The 18,603-nt window shown below is 38.2% G+C and overlaps 3 protein-coding genes across 7 annotated transcripts; 2 read left to right on the forward strand and 1 right to left on the reverse strand.

Moving 5' to 3' along the window:
• The first annotated feature begins 1,066 nt into the window (after positions 1–1,066).
• Positions 1,067–6,417, forward strand: LOC117480305 (myeloid cell surface antigen CD33-like). Of its 5 annotated transcripts, none has more exons than XM_034127598.1 (14): positions 1,067–1,281; positions 1,671–1,761; positions 2,221–2,296; positions 2,424–2,807; positions 2,896–3,192; positions 3,338–3,401; positions 3,540–3,575; positions 3,679–3,711; positions 3,817–3,858; positions 4,053–4,079; positions 4,234–4,269; positions 4,351–4,422; positions 4,536–4,566; positions 4,647–6,417. In XM_034127598.1, exons 3-14 carry the CDS (start codon positions 2,251–2,253, stop codon positions 4,707–4,709), a joined length of 1,131 nt encoding a protein of 376 aa, XP_033983489.1. In that variant the 5' UTR covers positions 1,067–1,281; positions 1,671–1,761; positions 2,221–2,250; the 3' UTR covers positions 4,710–6,417. The 5 variants fall into 5 exon arrangements, 4 of the variants coding, with proteins under 4 accessions (XP_033983489.1, XP_033983486.1, XP_033983487.1 ...); XM_034127595.1 differs by having other exon boundaries at positions 1,070–1,281; positions 3,302–3,401; XM_034127596.1 differs by having other exon boundaries at positions 1,070–1,281; positions 3,302–3,401; positions 4,056–4,079.
• A 1,711-nt stretch (positions 6,418–8,128) lies between these two features.
• Positions 8,129–14,878, forward strand: LOC117480291. Its single transcript, XM_034127573.1, is given in 20 exon segments — positions 8,129–8,294; positions 8,390–8,776; positions 8,861–9,148; positions 9,228–9,524; positions 9,948–10,325; positions 10,422–10,709; positions 10,788–11,081; positions 11,224–11,259; positions 11,372–11,489; positions 11,491–11,705; positions 11,812–12,108; positions 12,223–12,319; positions 13,351–13,398; positions 13,708–13,734; positions 13,834–13,878; positions 13,961–13,987; positions 14,109–14,147; positions 14,236–14,289; positions 14,380–14,413; positions 14,614–14,878. Coding segments are annotated over 20 exon segments (3,039 nt in total). The 5' UTR covers positions 8,129–8,251; the 3' UTR covers positions 14,641–14,878.
• A 1,202-nt stretch (positions 14,879–16,080) lies between these two features.
• On the reverse strand, positions 16,081–18,149 carry LOC117480321 (ly6/PLAUR domain-containing protein 3-like). The gene is made up of 5 exons (XM_034127611.1): positions 18,076–18,149; positions 17,484–17,591; positions 17,252–17,398; positions 16,723–16,833; positions 16,081–16,596 (listed from the first exon to the last, which is right to left on the reverse strand). The coding sequence occupies exons 1-5, from the start codon at positions 18,119–18,121 to the stop codon at positions 16,430–16,432; spliced, it is 579 nt and encodes a 192-aa protein (XP_033983502.1). The 5' UTR covers positions 18,122–18,149; the 3' UTR covers positions 16,081–16,429.
• Positions 18,150–18,603: the final 454 nt, after the last annotated feature.

The raw sequence follows: 18,603 nt of genomic DNA on the forward strand, positions 1-18,603 counted from the left end.
TAAAGCTGCTTCAGAGCCACTATTTCAAGCATACTACGTCATCGAGTGCCGTCGAAGTACTGTTCCAATCTCCAGTATACTTGGAAATCTACCGAGCCCGGCGTACTCCGTTTGGAGAAATATCGAGTCTGCACATGAGTAGACTTCACGGTCTTAAAATCCCCACAATGCTTTGCGCACGGACCAATTTCCCCAAATCTGTGGCGGAAGATGTAAGGCGGGGCCTCTCATATGACGCACACCTGCACACTTGCTAGCCTGTTCCACTCTTCGTTTTCCGAATGCCAGGAAGTATTCTTGACTCGCTTCTGAAGCAAGATGCTCGGCAGACATGTGCTACCAAGCAAGCGTACTCGCGATTGAGAAACACCCTTTGTTTTCCGAATGGCAGGAAGTATTCTTGACTCGCTTCTGAAGCAAGATGCTCGGCAGACATGTGCTACCAAGCAAGCGTACTCGCGATTGAGAAACACCCAGAGTATTAAACAAACCATCATGCTCTTACTTTGAAATCATGCGGAAATGTCGTCATCAGCAGGCCATCACGTGGTTTCCGAAAACAACCGAGTGACACGAGTAGATTTTTTGCCGAGACCGGCGGAAAGTATGTCTCAAAATTCCGTGTGTGTAAAAAGACGATCCACAAGCAGAGATTTGAGATCCACAAGCAGAGATTTGAGATCCGCAAGCAGAGATTTGAGATCCACAAGCGCATTTTTGGTTGACAAATACAAAATGGATTCACAAATGCCTGATCGAAAGTTGTAAATGTTAAAGAGATATTCACAGATCTTTTTTTTATTTGTGAAAATATTTAGCGTATTTGCAGATCCGTTTTACATTTGCAAATTTATTTGTGAGTTAGCAATTTATTATTTTTTTTCCTTTTTATTTTTTTTTAAATCTCTACTAATTTAAGTGCAGTTTATGACTTGAGGTGCAGGTGTGGAAAACCTTCATCATCAAAGTGTCTACTCTGTAACAGATACATTCATTTGGTTTATGACACTTGTCCGCCTACTTTCTGTTCCTGATTCTGTTCTCCGCTCATTTGATGTTGTTATAAACTCTGACATGATATAGGCTAACAGACCATATTTTCACCATAAGAAGAGTCATTGTTTCACATAAATCCATGTTGCTGGATTGCAGAACCAACAACATTTGCAGTATTTCTGATTCTACCCTCCACCCACATTTAAGAGGGAGGTCTCTTAAAATTATGGGTGGTTAAGGACTTCCAAGGAGGGACATTTCTTTAGAAAACATTCAACTCTCAAGGTAAGTTACTCTGATCTTTAAGAAAAGGTATATAAAATAACCTTTCCTTTTTCCTGCATTTCACAAAGTTGGTTATCATTAGTTAATAGTCGGATGTACTGCTTTTTTTATGAATTTATCAAAAAGTAACTTATTCCGCATATGTAGTTGCTGACATATAGAAGTACAAAACTTTGTTTTCTGTTTAAATCAAAGTACAGGAAACAGCTTGTGCATGTTGCCAATTGATTTGTCGCCCAATATAATTTAGAATGGGTGCATGTTGACTGCTCTTAGGGAAACATTTAAAATATGATAAAGAAATACATATTTTTTGTTTTTGGCTGAGATGATATTGCTTTTCTGAAGACACACCCTAATGTGGCCTACACGTTTTCTGCTGCCTCTAGAGTTCCTATCTTTGTCAGCTTTACTACAGAACAGCACACAGACTGTCGTCAGGGAGGTTTTTAAAGGACAGACAACTCTCAGCTTCATCAGGTGAGAACTCTTATGCCTAATAACAGTGCATCCAATAAATGATGTGTTACTACATTTACGTTAAAAATGCCATTTTTAATGTTTATAGTACACTGCAAGAAATCAAGAATAATGCAGCTGAGCAATACTGGGTGTTTGCTTCATATAGACCCAACCACAGGATGTTTCACTATAATATATCATCATCATTGTTTGTTCGAGCTTGTTGGACTTCAATGAATAAATAAATAACTAGAAAAGACCCAGCCTATTCGTATATGAAATTAACACATTTTTACTTTTGATGTGAACATTTAATAAAGTGTATAATGCCAATATTTACTATTTAAAGGAATGGCAGAAGATGTGTTGTTTGAAGAAGTTTCACATACCTGCGTTGTAATTTGCATATGGCATTATTAGGTATGATTTATGATTTCATTCTTTGTGTAGTTATATTTTTGTTTAAACATTTTACAGTGTATCATACCACAAAAACCTCAGAGAAGTATGGAAAAAGACAGAAGGTTGATGATATACTGTCTGCTTTTGGCAGGTAATATAAGTCACTCAACTCTTTGTTTAAAATCTCTTTCATTCATGCACCCCACTTATATAAAATACGTCAGAGAGACCTCCTAGAAATAATTCATTATTGTGTTACTTCCATAACTGTCTTTCAGCTATAAGCATCCCTGTGTTTACTGGAGAATGGAAAGCCAATGTTGTAAAAGAGCTCAAGGCACTGGTCACATCCTGTGTTGTTGTTCCCTGTTCATTCACCCATCCTGGACCAAACCTGCCTACCTCCAAACTCAGGGGGATCTGGCATCAGTCCAATCATCGAGGCAATCTCATTTACGACGAGGATGAAACAAGTATCTCGGAAAACTTCAGGGGACGGACAAAGTTGTTGGGACATCTGGGTCAGAAAAACTGCACCTTAGAAATTTCTGAGATCAAAGATCACGACAACGGCCCTTTTTGTTTCCGAATCGAATTAGCACAAACTTCCTCTCCTGAAAGGTTCTCCTTTCTGGAGGACTGTGTTGAGTTCAAAATGCTCCGTATGTCACCACCTTTACCATATTTCAGACATTTATAAAGATCCATTTCCATATGTTCTCTCTAATCTCTGACTTTTTTCCTTTACAGCTGATCCCCCGAAACCTGAACTACATCACCTAAAGACGGCCTATCAAGGACGTCCCTACACTGTCACCTGTTCCGTCAAACACACCTGCCCCTACGACCCACCTAAACTCACATGGAGCAGGGCCACTGCAGATGTGCCGAATGTTGTCCACAAAGAAACACATTTGGGCAACTGGGAGGTTGAGTCCATCCTGACCATCCTTCCTGAGGAGAAGGACGACCACACTGATATCACCTGCACCGCCAACTTCAACGGACCGAAGACGTCCTCTGCAACGTTGACACTCTATGTAAAACGTGAGATCTTGTAAATATCGAGGTTGTTCTGCATTTATCAACTGAATGTTGTCCTCTTTCCACGTGGGAAAGAGAAAGGTGGCATAACATTGGATCCGTCTATTTGCAGGTTCAAAAAACTATAACCACATCATCATTCCCACAGTGGTGGCGATTGGAACCGCTGTGATCTTTGCAGTCTTCTGCGTTTTTATGGTGAAGAGATACAAGTGAGTATTGCAGTACACTGACAAATAACAGATAAGTAATTACATTTTGTATTTAAAACATTCTTGCTCATGTTTCTATGCTTAATGTTCACTGTATGTGCTCCTCAATAATATTACATTGTTTTCTATCGACTCAAGGAGACAAATTGCAGCGCTCCAAAGAGGGGATGGAAGGTGAATATATTTTAAAGCAGATCCATTACATACAGCTACATTTATATCACAAATTTCACTTGGTCCTTCATTCTCCTAATGGAATTTTCTGTTTAATATCTAGCGTGTGGAATCGGCTGTCCAGGATGTCTCGCAGGTGAGAAAAAAGTGGTTTATAATTATGTGGATTTTTTATCAAAAACTGTTATCACAGGAACTTTTAATTTGTGCTGATGAGTCATTTTATTGGTACAATTTTCAGGATTCGTTCTGATGGCCCAGGACCATCTCGTTCTGATCAAAGGTCTTTATTTCAATAAACACTCCACATTATTAAAGTTCTGTTATCTCCACCCTGTAAAACTGGGTGGTTGGCATTACTGTAATTTGCATGTTTTGCAGAAGTTGAGGGCTTTTTCAGCATCCTTGATAAGATCTATGCTTTTATTTATATGCCTGACAACATTTGCATAGTTTCTGTTCTTCTTTTTTGTGCAGAAGGTCTATGTTGAGCAGATATTTGAGGTAAGACATAAAAACCATTTCTGTAACATGCCTGCCTCCACTGATAAGTTGATAAGCCTTCACTTCACTTTTTTCTTCACTACCGCATTTCTATTAGAATCTGTGTTTTATTTTCTGATTCAAGTTTACATTTTGCAATTTGTTTCTATAACAGAAGGCCTAAAGCAGACACAGTGGATATGAGTCATATGTAAGTGTGTTAAACATAACATAATTAATTAACTGATCATTGTTTTCTGAACTCTGTTGTGACGTGAATTTTAATCCTCAGTCCAAAAAATGTGAATTCCAAATCCTGTGATGACCAGAAAGTCTCCAAACCTCGTTTCCCGTCCCCCAAAAGGTACTTGGCTATTGATCCTGAGCAGTTGATTAAATGATTCATATATATACAGTCATTATTTAGTTCAATGTCTGATGTCATTCTTTTTCTGTCTTCTTTTTATCACTCCTCAGCCAGCCAAAATCCTACAATCACCAAGAGGAGGTACTATTAAACAATTATTGTTCACAAGAATTACATACAGCATCAACATCTGTGACAATAATAACCTAAATCTCTGACAGGACTTTGATGGTGGTGACGTTTACGAGAACAGTGCGGACCTCAGCATCTATGGAAACATCTGAAACAAGCACGGAGAAAAACAAATCACTCCCATAGTGATCATTCGTATTAAGAGCATCTGATGACCACAGTCATATTATACATGATTATTGTGGCATCCTCTTCTATCCGGCAAAATGTATAGAATTCTGTTTGCTAATTCGATCATTATAATAGGATAAAAATAAAATGCATTTTGAATATCGTTGATCTTTTCTGGGCAAAAAGTTGTCAAACAATTGTTTTAGATCATTTAAATACATCATGCACTTTCATTCACTCAAATATGCCTGCTGTATTTGACATGAGAAGAAATGGGAAATTCTAAGGATTTATAAGGGTGAAAGTCATACATAGGAAAAATCATAACTTAAAAAGAAAAAACAAGTTAAATACAGGCAAAATGCTTATATATACCTATATACTGTATATAGAGTTGGTCAATATATATAACAGTTTGTTCTCCTTTTGGTTAGGAAATTGTACCCTCCGCCCACTTTTAAGGGGGAGGTTTCTTGAAATGATCAGTGGTTAGGGACTTTAAAAGGTGGCTAGACTCTTTATTAACATTCAACTCTGGAGGTAAGTCCTTCTGATCTTTAAGAAATTGTATAAGATGCTTTCCTTTGCTGCATTTTACAATTTAGATCAGTATTATATCTTACTCAAAAGTACTAAGTTTCTAAATAATGTATGAGAAAACCTTGATATATCTTTTGTAATAATTTGTATGGCTTCTTCAAAATGTATTTTCTGGCTGAAATTAGGAGCGACTTTGATTTATGTTTGACATTATTTAAGTAGAGGGTACAGCTTGTTAAAATGTCTGTTTACAATTTACAATTTTGTCTCATTAGTACATTGTGATTCCTGTGGGGGGAACGTATTTTTTTTCTAAACACCAAAAAGCATTTCATTAGGGATAATTTTGCTTTGGAACCTGGTTTCGAGAATATTATTCTCTGAAGAAAGACTATCTTGTTGAGCGTTGTAATACTGCTGCATGTTAACAAGCTGGCCTACATATAGAACAATAAAAACCTTTACTGAATAAGAGAAGTTATTACCTCAGTATATTAAAATATTTACTTCTTGCTTAGAAACAACATGATGTGATTTGTTTTTTTTGTTGCGTTTGATATTATTTAACTATGGCAAACCATGTATCTCATTGAGTAATAAGAATGGATTAATATTTTGTCTCCAAGTTTCTTTTTCAGTGTATATTATTATGTTTTCTTTGTTTAATATTAAAAATGAATCCATAAACAGCTGACAGAGATAGGAGAGATTTTTTCAGTAAATGCACATGATGGATCAGAGAGACACTGGTATTATGTTACCATTCAATTAATTACATTACATGACACTTGAACAGACACCCAGGCTTTAACATGCAGGTTTTGTTGTTGTTGTTTTTGTCTATCCAAAATCCTGTTCTGTTGAAAAGCCTTAAGGTTGGCAGAGAAAATGGGCGAGGCCCTTAAAAGATCCTCACGCATCACCGGAGATTCACCATCTTGAATTTTCTTGAGCTTGAAACATATAATACAGGAAATTGTGCTTCGCGTCTACTGCCTCTATTTCGATGAGGTTTTTGAGAACTATGATTCCCATCTAAGTTCTTCAACTTTATGGAAATGAAATGCTAAATTGCTTAAGAATCGCTTTTACATTTGAGCCTGGGCAGTGGCGGCCGGTCCATAGGGGCGCTAGGGGCGCCGCCCCACCTCTTCCCATATTGAAAAAAAATAAATAAATAAATAAATTAAATTAAAATAAAAAAAAAAAAATATGTTTAAAAAAAAATATATATTTTTATTTTTATTTTTAATGAACAAGGTAAATATTATATAATTGGTATCAGTAAAATGTATAATCTACAATAAAATCTCGTTTAAAATTGTGTTACGATGTCTAAAGTTACTGATAAGTCACATGTTTCCTGCCTGGCCTTGCCCATGCACCTTCTCTCGTCTGGGCGCTAAGAGAGGAGCCTTCAACCAGTGCAGCAGCAGCCACTAGCAGCTGACTGTTGCTATCTGTAACGTGTAAACTATGCCGCGAAAATATAATTTCAGCCAATCAGCGTCGTCAAAGATGACGGTCACCGGGCGCCAATGTCAGCGCCCAGTGCAGTCTGTGAGTAGTTTGGACAGTGACTCGTATCCGGTTGACGCAGTAGTTGATGAGGATGGCTTCGTGTGCAGGTGGAGTCTCCGGACCTCGGTCCCCGCCTAATTCTGTTCAAGAGCTAATCTCCAATCCTTTCGAAAGGAGAAGTTTGGCAGATAAATTGTTGCTTAAAGACCTTGGACCGGACCAACCCGATTTGAATATATCGCAGCAATCTCGTGAAAAAGACAAAACGTATACACGAGGCTTCGCAAGTAGCTGGTACACAAAAAAGGCTTGGCTAGCTGGATGCAAACAGGTAAATGCTGTCTTGTTTCCCATGCTTGGATATCACTTTATATGTAGAGAGGAGGTTTCCCATGGTTGTTAGAAGTTTATTAATAAGTGGGCATTTATCACAGAAGTGATTGTTCTGTCTCCACGTTTGTTGCATTGTCTGTGATGTATTTTCCAACGGTTATAGCTCCTGTTCTGTCCCAGCAACACTACACGGTTTGCAGCTCCACCACATTTTTGGTTTATCTTCGGTGTCGCTTAAAATCTGCTTCCCATCGGACTAAAACCTCCACGTAATCTGAAGACAGATACTTGAAGTTATTTAAACCTTTTGCAAACTTTATGTTCTTTTTGCTCTAGCCTTGCCAGTTACATTGTACATAACACATATATTATCATTATGCTAAGTGGTTGTTCGTGTTAGACGATGTAGCTTTTTCATTTCTGAGTTATTGCTATATGTAAATAAGCCTGTTTGTAAATAATCCTCAGAGAAACAAAGAAAAAACACAATTTATGACATTTTGTGCTGTGGTTATTTTTTTTAAATTGCATTTATTCACAGTTCAGTTTGAAATGCTGTAGTGACTTGTATTGAACCACTTAAATATTTATAATTAATGCTACTGTAAAGATGCTATTAATTTTATATCTCACATGCAGTTCACTGTAAAGCTACTTGGTGAAGGTGTTGGTTCATAAAACATGAACAGTTTTAAGAAAGAAAAAAACAGACTAGTTCTGAGAACACAAATTCCTGGTAAAGTAGTAGATGTTCAGGTTGATAAATAATATTTTCCACACTGAAGATTATGGAGGTATTGATCAGTCTTCTCATATTTTTAAGCCTCGATTTCTCCTTTCCCCCCCCCCTCTAACATCACCAGAAGTCATCATTTAAGGGGTCATTTCTCGAAAAAAAAATTTGGGGGGAAACCCCCCGGACCCCCCGGACAGGTCACTTACGGTACGTCAAGAGCCCCACCAAAAAAAAAGACCACCGGCCGCCACTGAGCCTGGGTCACTCGTTTAATGACATATCTGATGTGCCCTATGTATTAATATGAAAAAGATGGACAGATGTATTCTCTTTTTCAATGCATAATACTAAAAGATTATTTCACATATTTAGGTGTGTCTTAACATTAACAAGATGTCTGGGTTCCGACATTCTCTTCTGAGCTTCGGTATTTTAGGTAATAAAATAAATTCAGTCTTTTAAATTTTTTTCAAAATGTCATAATCTTAAAAAAAATTGAAATGTCCCTTTTGTATATTATATCTCTTGCAGGATACATCTTTTTCCAGGGTTTGTGGGCTTGGCATGTAAAGATACCGAGACATATCAAAGGATTGTCGGGTTCCTGCCTTGTCATCCCTTGCACCTTTGACTACTACGAGTATCCGCCTCTAAGACCAGATCGTGTGGTTTGGTATCAGTACAAAAACAAGGGATACCCGTTAGTTTATGACAATTGGTACAAAGATGACGTCATTAGCATATTCAAAGAAAGAACGCGTGTATTTACTTCTGAATACAAGAAGACATGCACTCTTGAAATCTATCCAGTAAATCAGTATCACCACCAACAGAAGCTTTACCCATGGGTAGATCCAGAGAATGTTGGGAAAACCACCTTCAGATTCTATGATACAACTGTGACAATTGAAGTAGTGGGTAAGTATTAAGTTTGCTTTAAAAAAGATTAGTTTTACATAATGTGTATCTAAATGTATTATTCTTATCATTTCTTTTGTAAAGACTGGGCAGCAACACCGCATATTATGATCTCTGGAAGCATGAAGGTTGGACAGTCTGTGACCGTGCAGTGCTATGTTTATCACACCTGTTCCACTTCTCCACCAACTCTAAGTCTCAACATCCCACTGCAAAGCCACAGTCTAGCTCATGTCTCCATGACTGATGGCACATCCAGAACCACCTTGACCACCACATTGAACATAGAGAGGGACCACCAAACTGTGGAGTGCTCCGTCCGACACCTGGGCGGTCAAACTGCAAGAGCTACTAAACCTTTGACTGCAGAATGTACGTTATGAATATGCAAGATTTAAAGTTTTTTTTATGTTGGCCTTGAACATTTTAACAATTACCATTTGTTTCTCAGGCTCCTTTCTCCCCTTGATTATCAGTCAGACATCAGACGAATTTCTTGAGGGACAGCCAAGAACAGTCACCTGCACTGCCTCATACACGTGCTCAAAACATTTACCAACTCTCTCATGGAACTATGGTAACATGCCAACCACAACTGAAAACAGCAAGAGTGGAATCGCTAGCTGGAGGACTGTCTCCACTCTGACATTCACAGCATCATCCAACGACCACGGACAATCTCTGACATGCGATGCACAATTTATCGGGGGGCAGATGCAGGAAAAGAGCATCACCTTACGTGTGAAGAGTGAGTAGAAATGATAACTGTCTTTTCATCCGTCATCTGCACAAATGTCTGCAGTTGCACTTAAATTTAATTCATTGATAAAATTGAATTTACTCATCACATTTTGTGAACTCTCGATAACTACTGCAGTGTCTATATTTATCTCTGTCACTATAAAAAATAACGATCCTAGAAAATTAAATATCACTTGACCATCAAATCTAACATTGATTGTTTCCAGCATGGTATGTAAAAAGATAGTTGAAGGGAATATCAATAGATAAAGAAGGAAGAACTTAGAAAATAATATAGAGAAATAAAAGTTATGTTATAGTCATAGATTACCTTTAAAAAAAAAAAAAAAGATCTTAGCAGGAAGCCAACTCATAATTTGAATTCTTTATAAAGTGAATTTCAACTGTCAAATGTTTCCTCTTTTGACAGGAAACATGCTCTCTCTCGGCTGGTCTTTCACCACGCCCAACAGCATCACTGGCATGAAAGGTTCATGTATTGTCATTCCTTGCACGTTCACCTACAGTATCTCCCAGCCTGCAGACCTCAAAGTTGCATGGTACTTGTACCAAAGCAATGGGTACCCGTCTGTATATGAAGAAAGAAGGAATGTTATTAGTAAATATCAGGGCATAACCAGCTTGATTCCATCTGTGCGGGAAGGGAATTGTAGTCTTAAGATCGAGAGGCTTGACATGTCGCACAACCAGGACCGACTTTACCCATGGGTAGACAAGAACCCCATCACCTCGTACCACAGCCTGGGTCACTCGTTTAATGACAAAACCTGTCAACTTATTGTTTCAGGTAACTATCTGGATACTTTCTCTCCCTGTTTAATCCATGTTATCCGATCTCCAATGAAGGCAGTTGTCCAAATATCTTCTTGATTTGATATCATAGATCAAGCACAGGAACCGCAGTTGAGCATCATTGGTATCCCCAGGGTGGGAGAGGAGAGCACAATAACCTGCAGTGTGCGCCATACATGTGCCTCTGCTCCCCCCGAACTGACCCTAAATGGCATACCTGGAACAGATGTCATTAGGGACACTCTAGTATCTGATGGGGTTTGGGAAAGGACTGTTGAGCATACTTGGGCTGTAAAAGAGGAAGATCAGAGTGTGAGGTGTACTGTGAGGTACCGTGGTGGCCAGGAGGCCACAAGTGAACTCAAGCTAAATGTTGAATGTGAGTACAATGTGAGACCATGTGTTAAGTGCTTACAACATCTTTATTGTTAAGACTGACTTTGACCTTTCTGCCCAGGTCCATATGACCAAATCACAATGACTGAGCGGCTAATCGAGGCGACGGAGGGTGTGGCAAAGAGTGTCATCTGTTCTGTTTCCTACAAGTGTAGGAAAAATAAACCGAGCATTGGGTGGAATTTTGAAGACTTGCAGAGTAATCTCAAAACCAAATTCATCTCCAACAAGACCTATGAGACTTTGTCAAATCTAACCTTTATTGGTTCTCTTGGGGACAATGGTAAACCTCTGACCTGCACTGCTTCATTTCTTACTGGGGAGACTTCAGAATCTGCCATCCTTCACATAAAAAGTGAGGTTTTACATTTCATAAACAGCAGTCACTTATAAAGTAGATGTTTCAATCTTCTCCTATAACCATAAAGCAATTAAGAATATACCATTTGAAGAACGTTTAATTGATGATTGTCTGTTTGTTTTGTTTTTCTTTCCAGAATATGAGAGACCAATTGATCCACATGAAAATGACAGTGGGTGTACTTCTCCATTCTCCTTTTAAAAAATGTATCTTGCTCCCATTTTATGTCACAAGCAGACTGATTTCCACAGGCATCCCATCATGGCTTGTTTCTCTCTTTGCAGCGCTCTACGTTCAGGCTGTAAAAGTCCCTTTCAGATTCAATGCACTGACCCGCTCCTGCGTGGTGATTCCCTGCAGCCTCCCGTACCAAGATGTGCCTATCACACGTGGCATCTGGTCCAAAAACTGGGGATACCATCTACCATAATGCCCAGAGCAAAGTGATTGACCATTTCAAGGGCCGCACCAAAATGAAAAAAGATCTGAGTCACGGAGACTGCTCATTAGAGATTGATGACATCAAGCCTTTTGACAACGGGCCCTTTTGTTTCCATGCAGAGATAGGACATGGGAGACACAAATACAACAATAGCTGTGTATTTATTGTTATGAAAGGTTTGGAATTAATACTCATTCTTCAGATTATTTAAATATCCCAAGCTATGTTTGTGTTTGCCTTCTAATCGACAAAAGTAATCTGCTCTGTGTTTCATGTGCTCAGCATCCCCAGAAAAACCTGTGATGACCCCCGTTCCAGCAGAAGTGGATGCAGGCTTAACAATTAATGTCTCGTGCTCTGTGGCCCACACATGTGCGTCACATCCTCCAGTTTTCTCATGGAGTGTCCCCAACATCACCAGCAAGGTCCAAAGCACCATGACGACACCGGGCGTGTGGGAGACGACCTCCACAATAACCTTCATAGCTGCTGGAGGAGACGGAGTCATGAGCCTTACCTGTACCGCCGTCTACTGGCTTGACAAGCAACGAGCCAGCACAGTCCAGCTGACTGTGAAAGGTTAGACCCACAAAGACCACTTGTTCAGTTTATATCTACCAGTTCTACCGTACATTCAGTTGTATAATCTACTTAATACATTTTTATGAGCTTCAAATGTTCCTACATCCACAGGATCAAGTTCTTGGCCATTGATCGCCGCAGTGTCAGCTATATCCCTGATTGTAATCATCATAGCTGCAGTGATTGGAGTCGTCTTCTATAGGAGAAGGTAAATAAATCACAGTCAGTGGTGGAGACACTTTTTTCGACAGACATACAGACTACTATCAAAAATGTCAGGACAATTTCAATCAACACCTGTATATTCTATCATACAGGATGTAGACAACATGAATGCAACAATATAAACCTTCTCAATTCAATGATTCAGACAGACACACACACACACACACACACACACACACACACACACACACACACACACACACACACACACACAAAAACAACAACTCGGTGACAGAACTACGAAAGTCTACCTCTTTAGCTGCTCCACCGTTTTTGATCCATGTTTGAGCTAAATATAATGATACCTCTGGCCTTCGTCCACAATCCCGCTATCCAACGTGACACGACTCACATCAACATGAACTCATCCAAACATTTTCAATTGTCATCATGGTCACAAGAAACACATTAAATTGTTAATCTCCTTCACTAACACTGGCTGTGCCCATCACAGGATAGTCATGCAATGATAGTACATTTTGCTAGCTAGCTACACATTTTAAAATAAAAGTGTAGTAGAGTAGTAGGCTAAAATTTGAATGTCAATGTAAGAATGCTGTGACCTCTAGTGGCAGTAGTAATCATGACGAAAAAAACGGAAGAAGAAGTCAGGCTATGAAGACCGGTAAAATTGGCTTAAGAGTGGTTGGGAGTTGAGTATGGATGGGTCACACAAATAGGACTTCCACGTTGTGAATCAGTCAACAATGAATTATTTCAACTGGCATAGCCTTTGTAAGCAAAAAAGCTTAACATAAGTGACATTTACCCAGACCATGATCTTTTCCCTAAACCTACCACGTAGTTTTGGCACCTTAACATCAGGCACATTTTTAACAGCATGAGAATGATGATACAAAAAACTAATAACAGCCCTGTTATGGCCTGCTAACATGCACATGGCGGGCAGAAGAGTTTTATCAGTGCTATTTAATGTACTGTTTTTTTGTTGTATTATGTAAAAGTCATAATTTACAAGTAGAGTTATGAATGGCATTTTTTCCTAACCAACAGAAGGCGTCCCGACAACTCACTGACACCACCGCCTGGGCCTGAGAAAAGGTAAACCTAAAGCATAATAATGAGAATTTGAGGAACACTCACAACCAAGATATGCCCATCTATTACAAACTGTTACTATATAAGACCAAAGTAAAAAAGAAAAGTTCATTTGTAATGCTAGCTTTGTACACTTGCATGAATATGATAGGACTTTACTGATAGCCACACAGCTGCTGTGAGAGCCAATTATTATAGCATGGATATAACAGCTGTGGCCAATCAGGACTTCAGTGCTCTGCTTGTTTGTTTGTCATATATACATTCTATATTTCCACCAAATGTAAATCTGTCTTTGTCAAACTTTCTCAGGAGATCTCTATGGGATAGAGTATCCAGGTAAGCTTTATCTAAATGAACCGAAAACCAATCTCTGTCTCATATCCGGCTCAAAATCACTGATGAGCTTTTTTTTGTCTTTTCTAAACAAATGTCCAGGAGAAACCGTGAGAACAGGGAGAGACCTCCCAGGCCGGAAAAACGGTATGTCAGCCGGTTTGTGTCTAAACTGACAAAGAGAATAAACCAATGCTGACAGGAAGTAACACTTTTTCTCTCAATACAGGGGGTCCATTTGGAGAAGATTTTCCCGGTAAGAACGCCCAAGAGTGAAATTTCCCTTTTCATCCCAGATAAGGGGAGAATGTTTACATTTCCATGCTTTAAAACTAATTTAAACATGAATTCATATATATTATTTATTACCCTTGCAGAAACCAAGGCAACAAGGCGGACCTCAGTGTTGGCTATTCGTAAGTGTGTAATATTCTCTAACACATCACACAGTTTTATTAGTACGCACGTACAAAACCTAATTTGTGCGATTCCCTCCTCCAACAGAAATAACAGCGATGTGAGCTGGAACCCCAAACAATGCTGTCCATCCCCAAAGACGTGAGTTCAAACAACACTAACTATTTGAAATAACCTTCCATTTTGTTTCATTTAGTTGTACATTAATTATGTGCTTCTTTTTTTGTCTAGCAACCGGAGACCTCCTCACTCTGACAGGCTTTTGGTTAGTATTGTGTAACGTCATGCTTCTTATATCTGGAGAAGAGTTAGTTATCTTATCTAACCATTGGGGAAAAACACCAACCAATAATTCTATCACAGGATTTTAAACCATCTTCACCTTTTTTTAAACACATTAGGGAGCCACGGAGAACCACTTTGAGACTGTATATTTAATTAAAATGTTCTTCATATGTGTTGCAGGTTGACGATACGTATGCCAACTGTTGAGTCCTTCAAGACATCTAGGATCTAGGAAGCCGTATGTTCTTCCAGGACTATGTCGCTGTTTTTATTTTATATTCATAAACATATTTTGCAGTACATATATCTTTTTTGTGTGTTGGGGGGCAGGGTTGGTCTTTCACTTTAACTTAATTTACTTAATTTAGAGAAAGTGTATCTGCTGGCAATTCACTGAATTTGTACATCAGGTAAATAATAACAATAAATACTAATTTTGACTGATTGCAGAGTGCAAAGTGATTAATTTCTTCTTAACAATTGTGAAAAATGTAGTTGTTAGTAGGAGTCTACAACTATTGTCTTACAATCACTATGAGAACCAGGAACGTCTCAGACTTCTAGGCTTCAGGAAATGCATTTTTGCACACACACCACCACTTTATGAGGGGTGATTTTCCGTATATGGAACATGGATCCACTACTGAAAAAGAAATGCATGTATTTTACCATCACATTATCATGTTATCAATCTGATGTTTTGTCTGCTGCCGGATCAAGTGGCCCAACAGGAGGCTGCACAATTATCATTGAAATTATAATAATAAAAAGCATTTAAAGAGTGTATAAACTTGATGTTGTAAACACTGATGCCACTAGATGGAGATACATTGTTCCTAGATGAACAACATGAATTTGCATAAGCCATCAGTGGGTCAGTTGATCACACATGTCTGCTTTTTACTATGACTTCCTTGCAAACTTTTTATGTCACATTATATACAGATTAGCAGTTATCAGTCATTTGTTTATGTCACAGTTGGACAATTCTTTATATCTGTGCAATTTTTACCAGCTGATATCAAGGACCATCATTACATTATTAGATATCAATATCAATATCTGGTGAAAGCTTTAAAAACTCTAGAAAGGCTAAATGTCCACATTGTAAGTTATGTAACAGTACAACAAATGGCTTTTATGTATGCCAGGAGCTACAGCCATTAGGTGTTTGATTCTGGCCTGCTAGGCATATCTCATCACAGGATCAATGAATTTCTTAATAGGTTTTGCAGAACAATTTAACTATATATATCTAGGTATAAGAATTCTACACATGCTTCATAAAGAGTTTCGGCTGTTTGGTCCAATCATTTTGGAGAAGAAAAACCCAAGAAGGATTAAAAAAATAACTGAAAGTTGCCTCTTGCTGCTGAAATGTAAATGTTTGCAGCCTCCAAGTGTTCACTACAAAAGCCATATTTGACATATTATAAACTGTAAAACTTCATGGATGCCTTCAACCTCAAATAATACTGTGGTCCTGAAACAGACCTGGAGTTCAGAGCAATTACTAACTTTTCCTTGTACCAACTTTTATGGTTTTATGGTGCAAATGTCTATTAGAGTCAAAAAATATTTAAAGCACTCACAGTAAATCCAGAAATACAATCAAAATACACAACACATTTTAAGAAATGTATTTATTGAGACTTCTATTACGCAGTAACATCAACATATACTTGACAATTAAATAGGTTAAATTATTTTATAATTTACATGTTTATTTTACATTCCTCGTGTTTTACCAAAGGAAAAAGCTGTTGCTGTCTGTTCACGACAAAAGTGTCACCGTAGTCAATAGGGATACAAAAAGCAAATAGGCCAGTTTAATACTATATGAGGCAAGGGATAAATAGGAAATCACATTGTTACTAAATTCGATATGTATGCTTTGCATTGAACTTTCTCACTCATCGGTTGAAAGGATAAGGGCAGGGGGGTGAGCACTATGAGGCCATGCAAAGATAATAAGATAAAGAGTCATCTCAAAGTGTTATGAGAGCAGGCCCAGAGACAGCAGCGGTGCCATGAGGAGCAGAAGGCCAGCGCTGGTGCTGCTGGCGCTGTTGCAAAGGTCCCCCTCACAGCAGCTGCTATGCCCTTGGCACATCTCCTTAGGGACACACCCCCTCACCGGAATAGGTTGACCATCCACAGTCACTGAAAGAACAACAAAGAATAATGTTAGAAATCAAGTTGGATTGCATCTATTATAATCACCTCGCATTGCTCTGCGCAGATTAATGTGTGGAACAGGGTTAGATTTCAATGCTGCGGGCCTGTTACCTGACGCTGAGTAACAGAATTCCTGATTCCCTGTGCAGGCTAGGGGCGAGGTGCACGTTTGTCCTACACACGATAAGCACGATTTACCATTTGGTTGAGATCGGACAGGTTCTGAAACATAAAACATTGTTCACATTAGGGGATGTAAAACGGGGCTAAGAGGTGACTGCAATGCACTTTTTTTATTTGGTGTTTTTTTCAAAACTTTTGTAAAGAATTATGTTTTTAGAGAAGGTAATTTTATATCGAGACTATTTCTGGCACAATATCAAAGCAGTTGTGCATCATGGAACAGGTTATTTTCCTCAAACTGGTTTGTCTTCTCTAACACAATCCTCTTCAAACATGTTGTTTTATATTCTGATAGATGAACTGGCATCAACAATCAATACATACATCTGAAAAATGCAACAACCACCATTTAAAAAAAAAACATTTTTAACAACTTTTGCAACAATAAGCCAATTTTAAATGAGAACAGCTCTCAAAGAACATTCTGAAATACCAACAGTGAATACAAGTAAATTACCAGGGGCATTTGCGGAGTTGCAGAGTTTGGTGGTGCAACACAAGCTGGAAAATAAGGTTTCGACGACCCCGAGGTTCATTGAGCGATTAACACACCGTTCAGGCAAAGCACAACCTTTAAAGTTGACATCGGACATCTTTGAGCCATCTGCAATCGAGAGGAAGTGTTATCTTTGTAAATAAAGCAGAATCCCACAAAGCAGTTTCCAAATTAAAAAAGGCACCAAAATTACCTGAATAGGAGACGTGTCTTTCTGAACTGCAGCTCTGTCCGGAGGGGCATTCTATTTTTGAATTTGTGCAGCCGCTACCTTGTGAACAATGACATTCCAGGCTGTATGCTGAGAAAACAAAAAACACACAGAAAAGTCCAAATAAATATCCAACAACTCTTTTACAAGGGATGGACAAAATCATTTTAACACCACAGCAACAGAAATAAAAAAGTGTGATGTTGGATGTCAAGCACAGTTCTGACTTGTTTGTTTTACATCTACAATAAAAAAGAAAATAATAATAAGAGAGATAAGATAAGATAGTACTTTATTGATCCCAATTTTGGAAATGTTTGTGTTGTAATCTGTGTACAAACAGGTAATGAACAAAGAATATAGCAATAACGTGCAAATCGAACCAACAGGAAAATAGCTAGTAGTAAATAGACAGACACAATTGTTATATGGCATGTAACAAGTGGCCCAAGTATGTTAAAAACAATAGTAAAGGTAAGTGAGGTAAAAGAAAAAATACAAAAATAAAACTATAATACTTGTTTTTTTCTAAGAATAATTTAAAAAAAAAGCTTAAATGGATAAACAAACGTACCTTGATGGAGAAGCACAGTCCCAAGGATTAGTGTAATGAGATGCATTTTGTGATGGCAGGGTAAATCTGACTGTGACTCTAGGTTGGATGTGGTATGGCATTAAGTAGTTCTCATGAGAAGGAGTTGACTTCAAGACCACACCTTCATTCTTGCTATAGAGTCACTAACTGTGATTTCATAAAGGGATCCACCCAGTGAATTATGTTTACTTTTAGCTCGCACACAATGAGAGAAACCAACCCTAATACAAAAAGGAGCTCACTACCATTGTTGTGTCAGCTGACTAATTGCCACTGACGGAACTGTGACTGTGAAGAATTCCATGGACGTACATGCCTTATATTACCAATTAAATTAGGCAATATTGATGTAACATTTGTAATAAAGTGGTGGTCTCATTTAGATTTAGATAGAAAAGACATACCTAATGACAGTGACTGGCCTAATCTCTGAATAATGTATTTAAGTTTATTATCGTATGAATACAGTTGTAATAATAAGAATAATTATAATTATGATAATAATAA

This window comes from Trematomus bernacchii, unplaced genomic scaffold (genome assembly GCF_902827165.1).
Source record: "Trematomus bernacchii unplaced genomic scaffold, fTreBer1.1, whole genome shotgun sequence".
NCBI classification, from domain to species: Eukaryota; Metazoa; Chordata; class Actinopteri; order Perciformes; family Nototheniidae; genus Trematomus; species Trematomus bernacchii.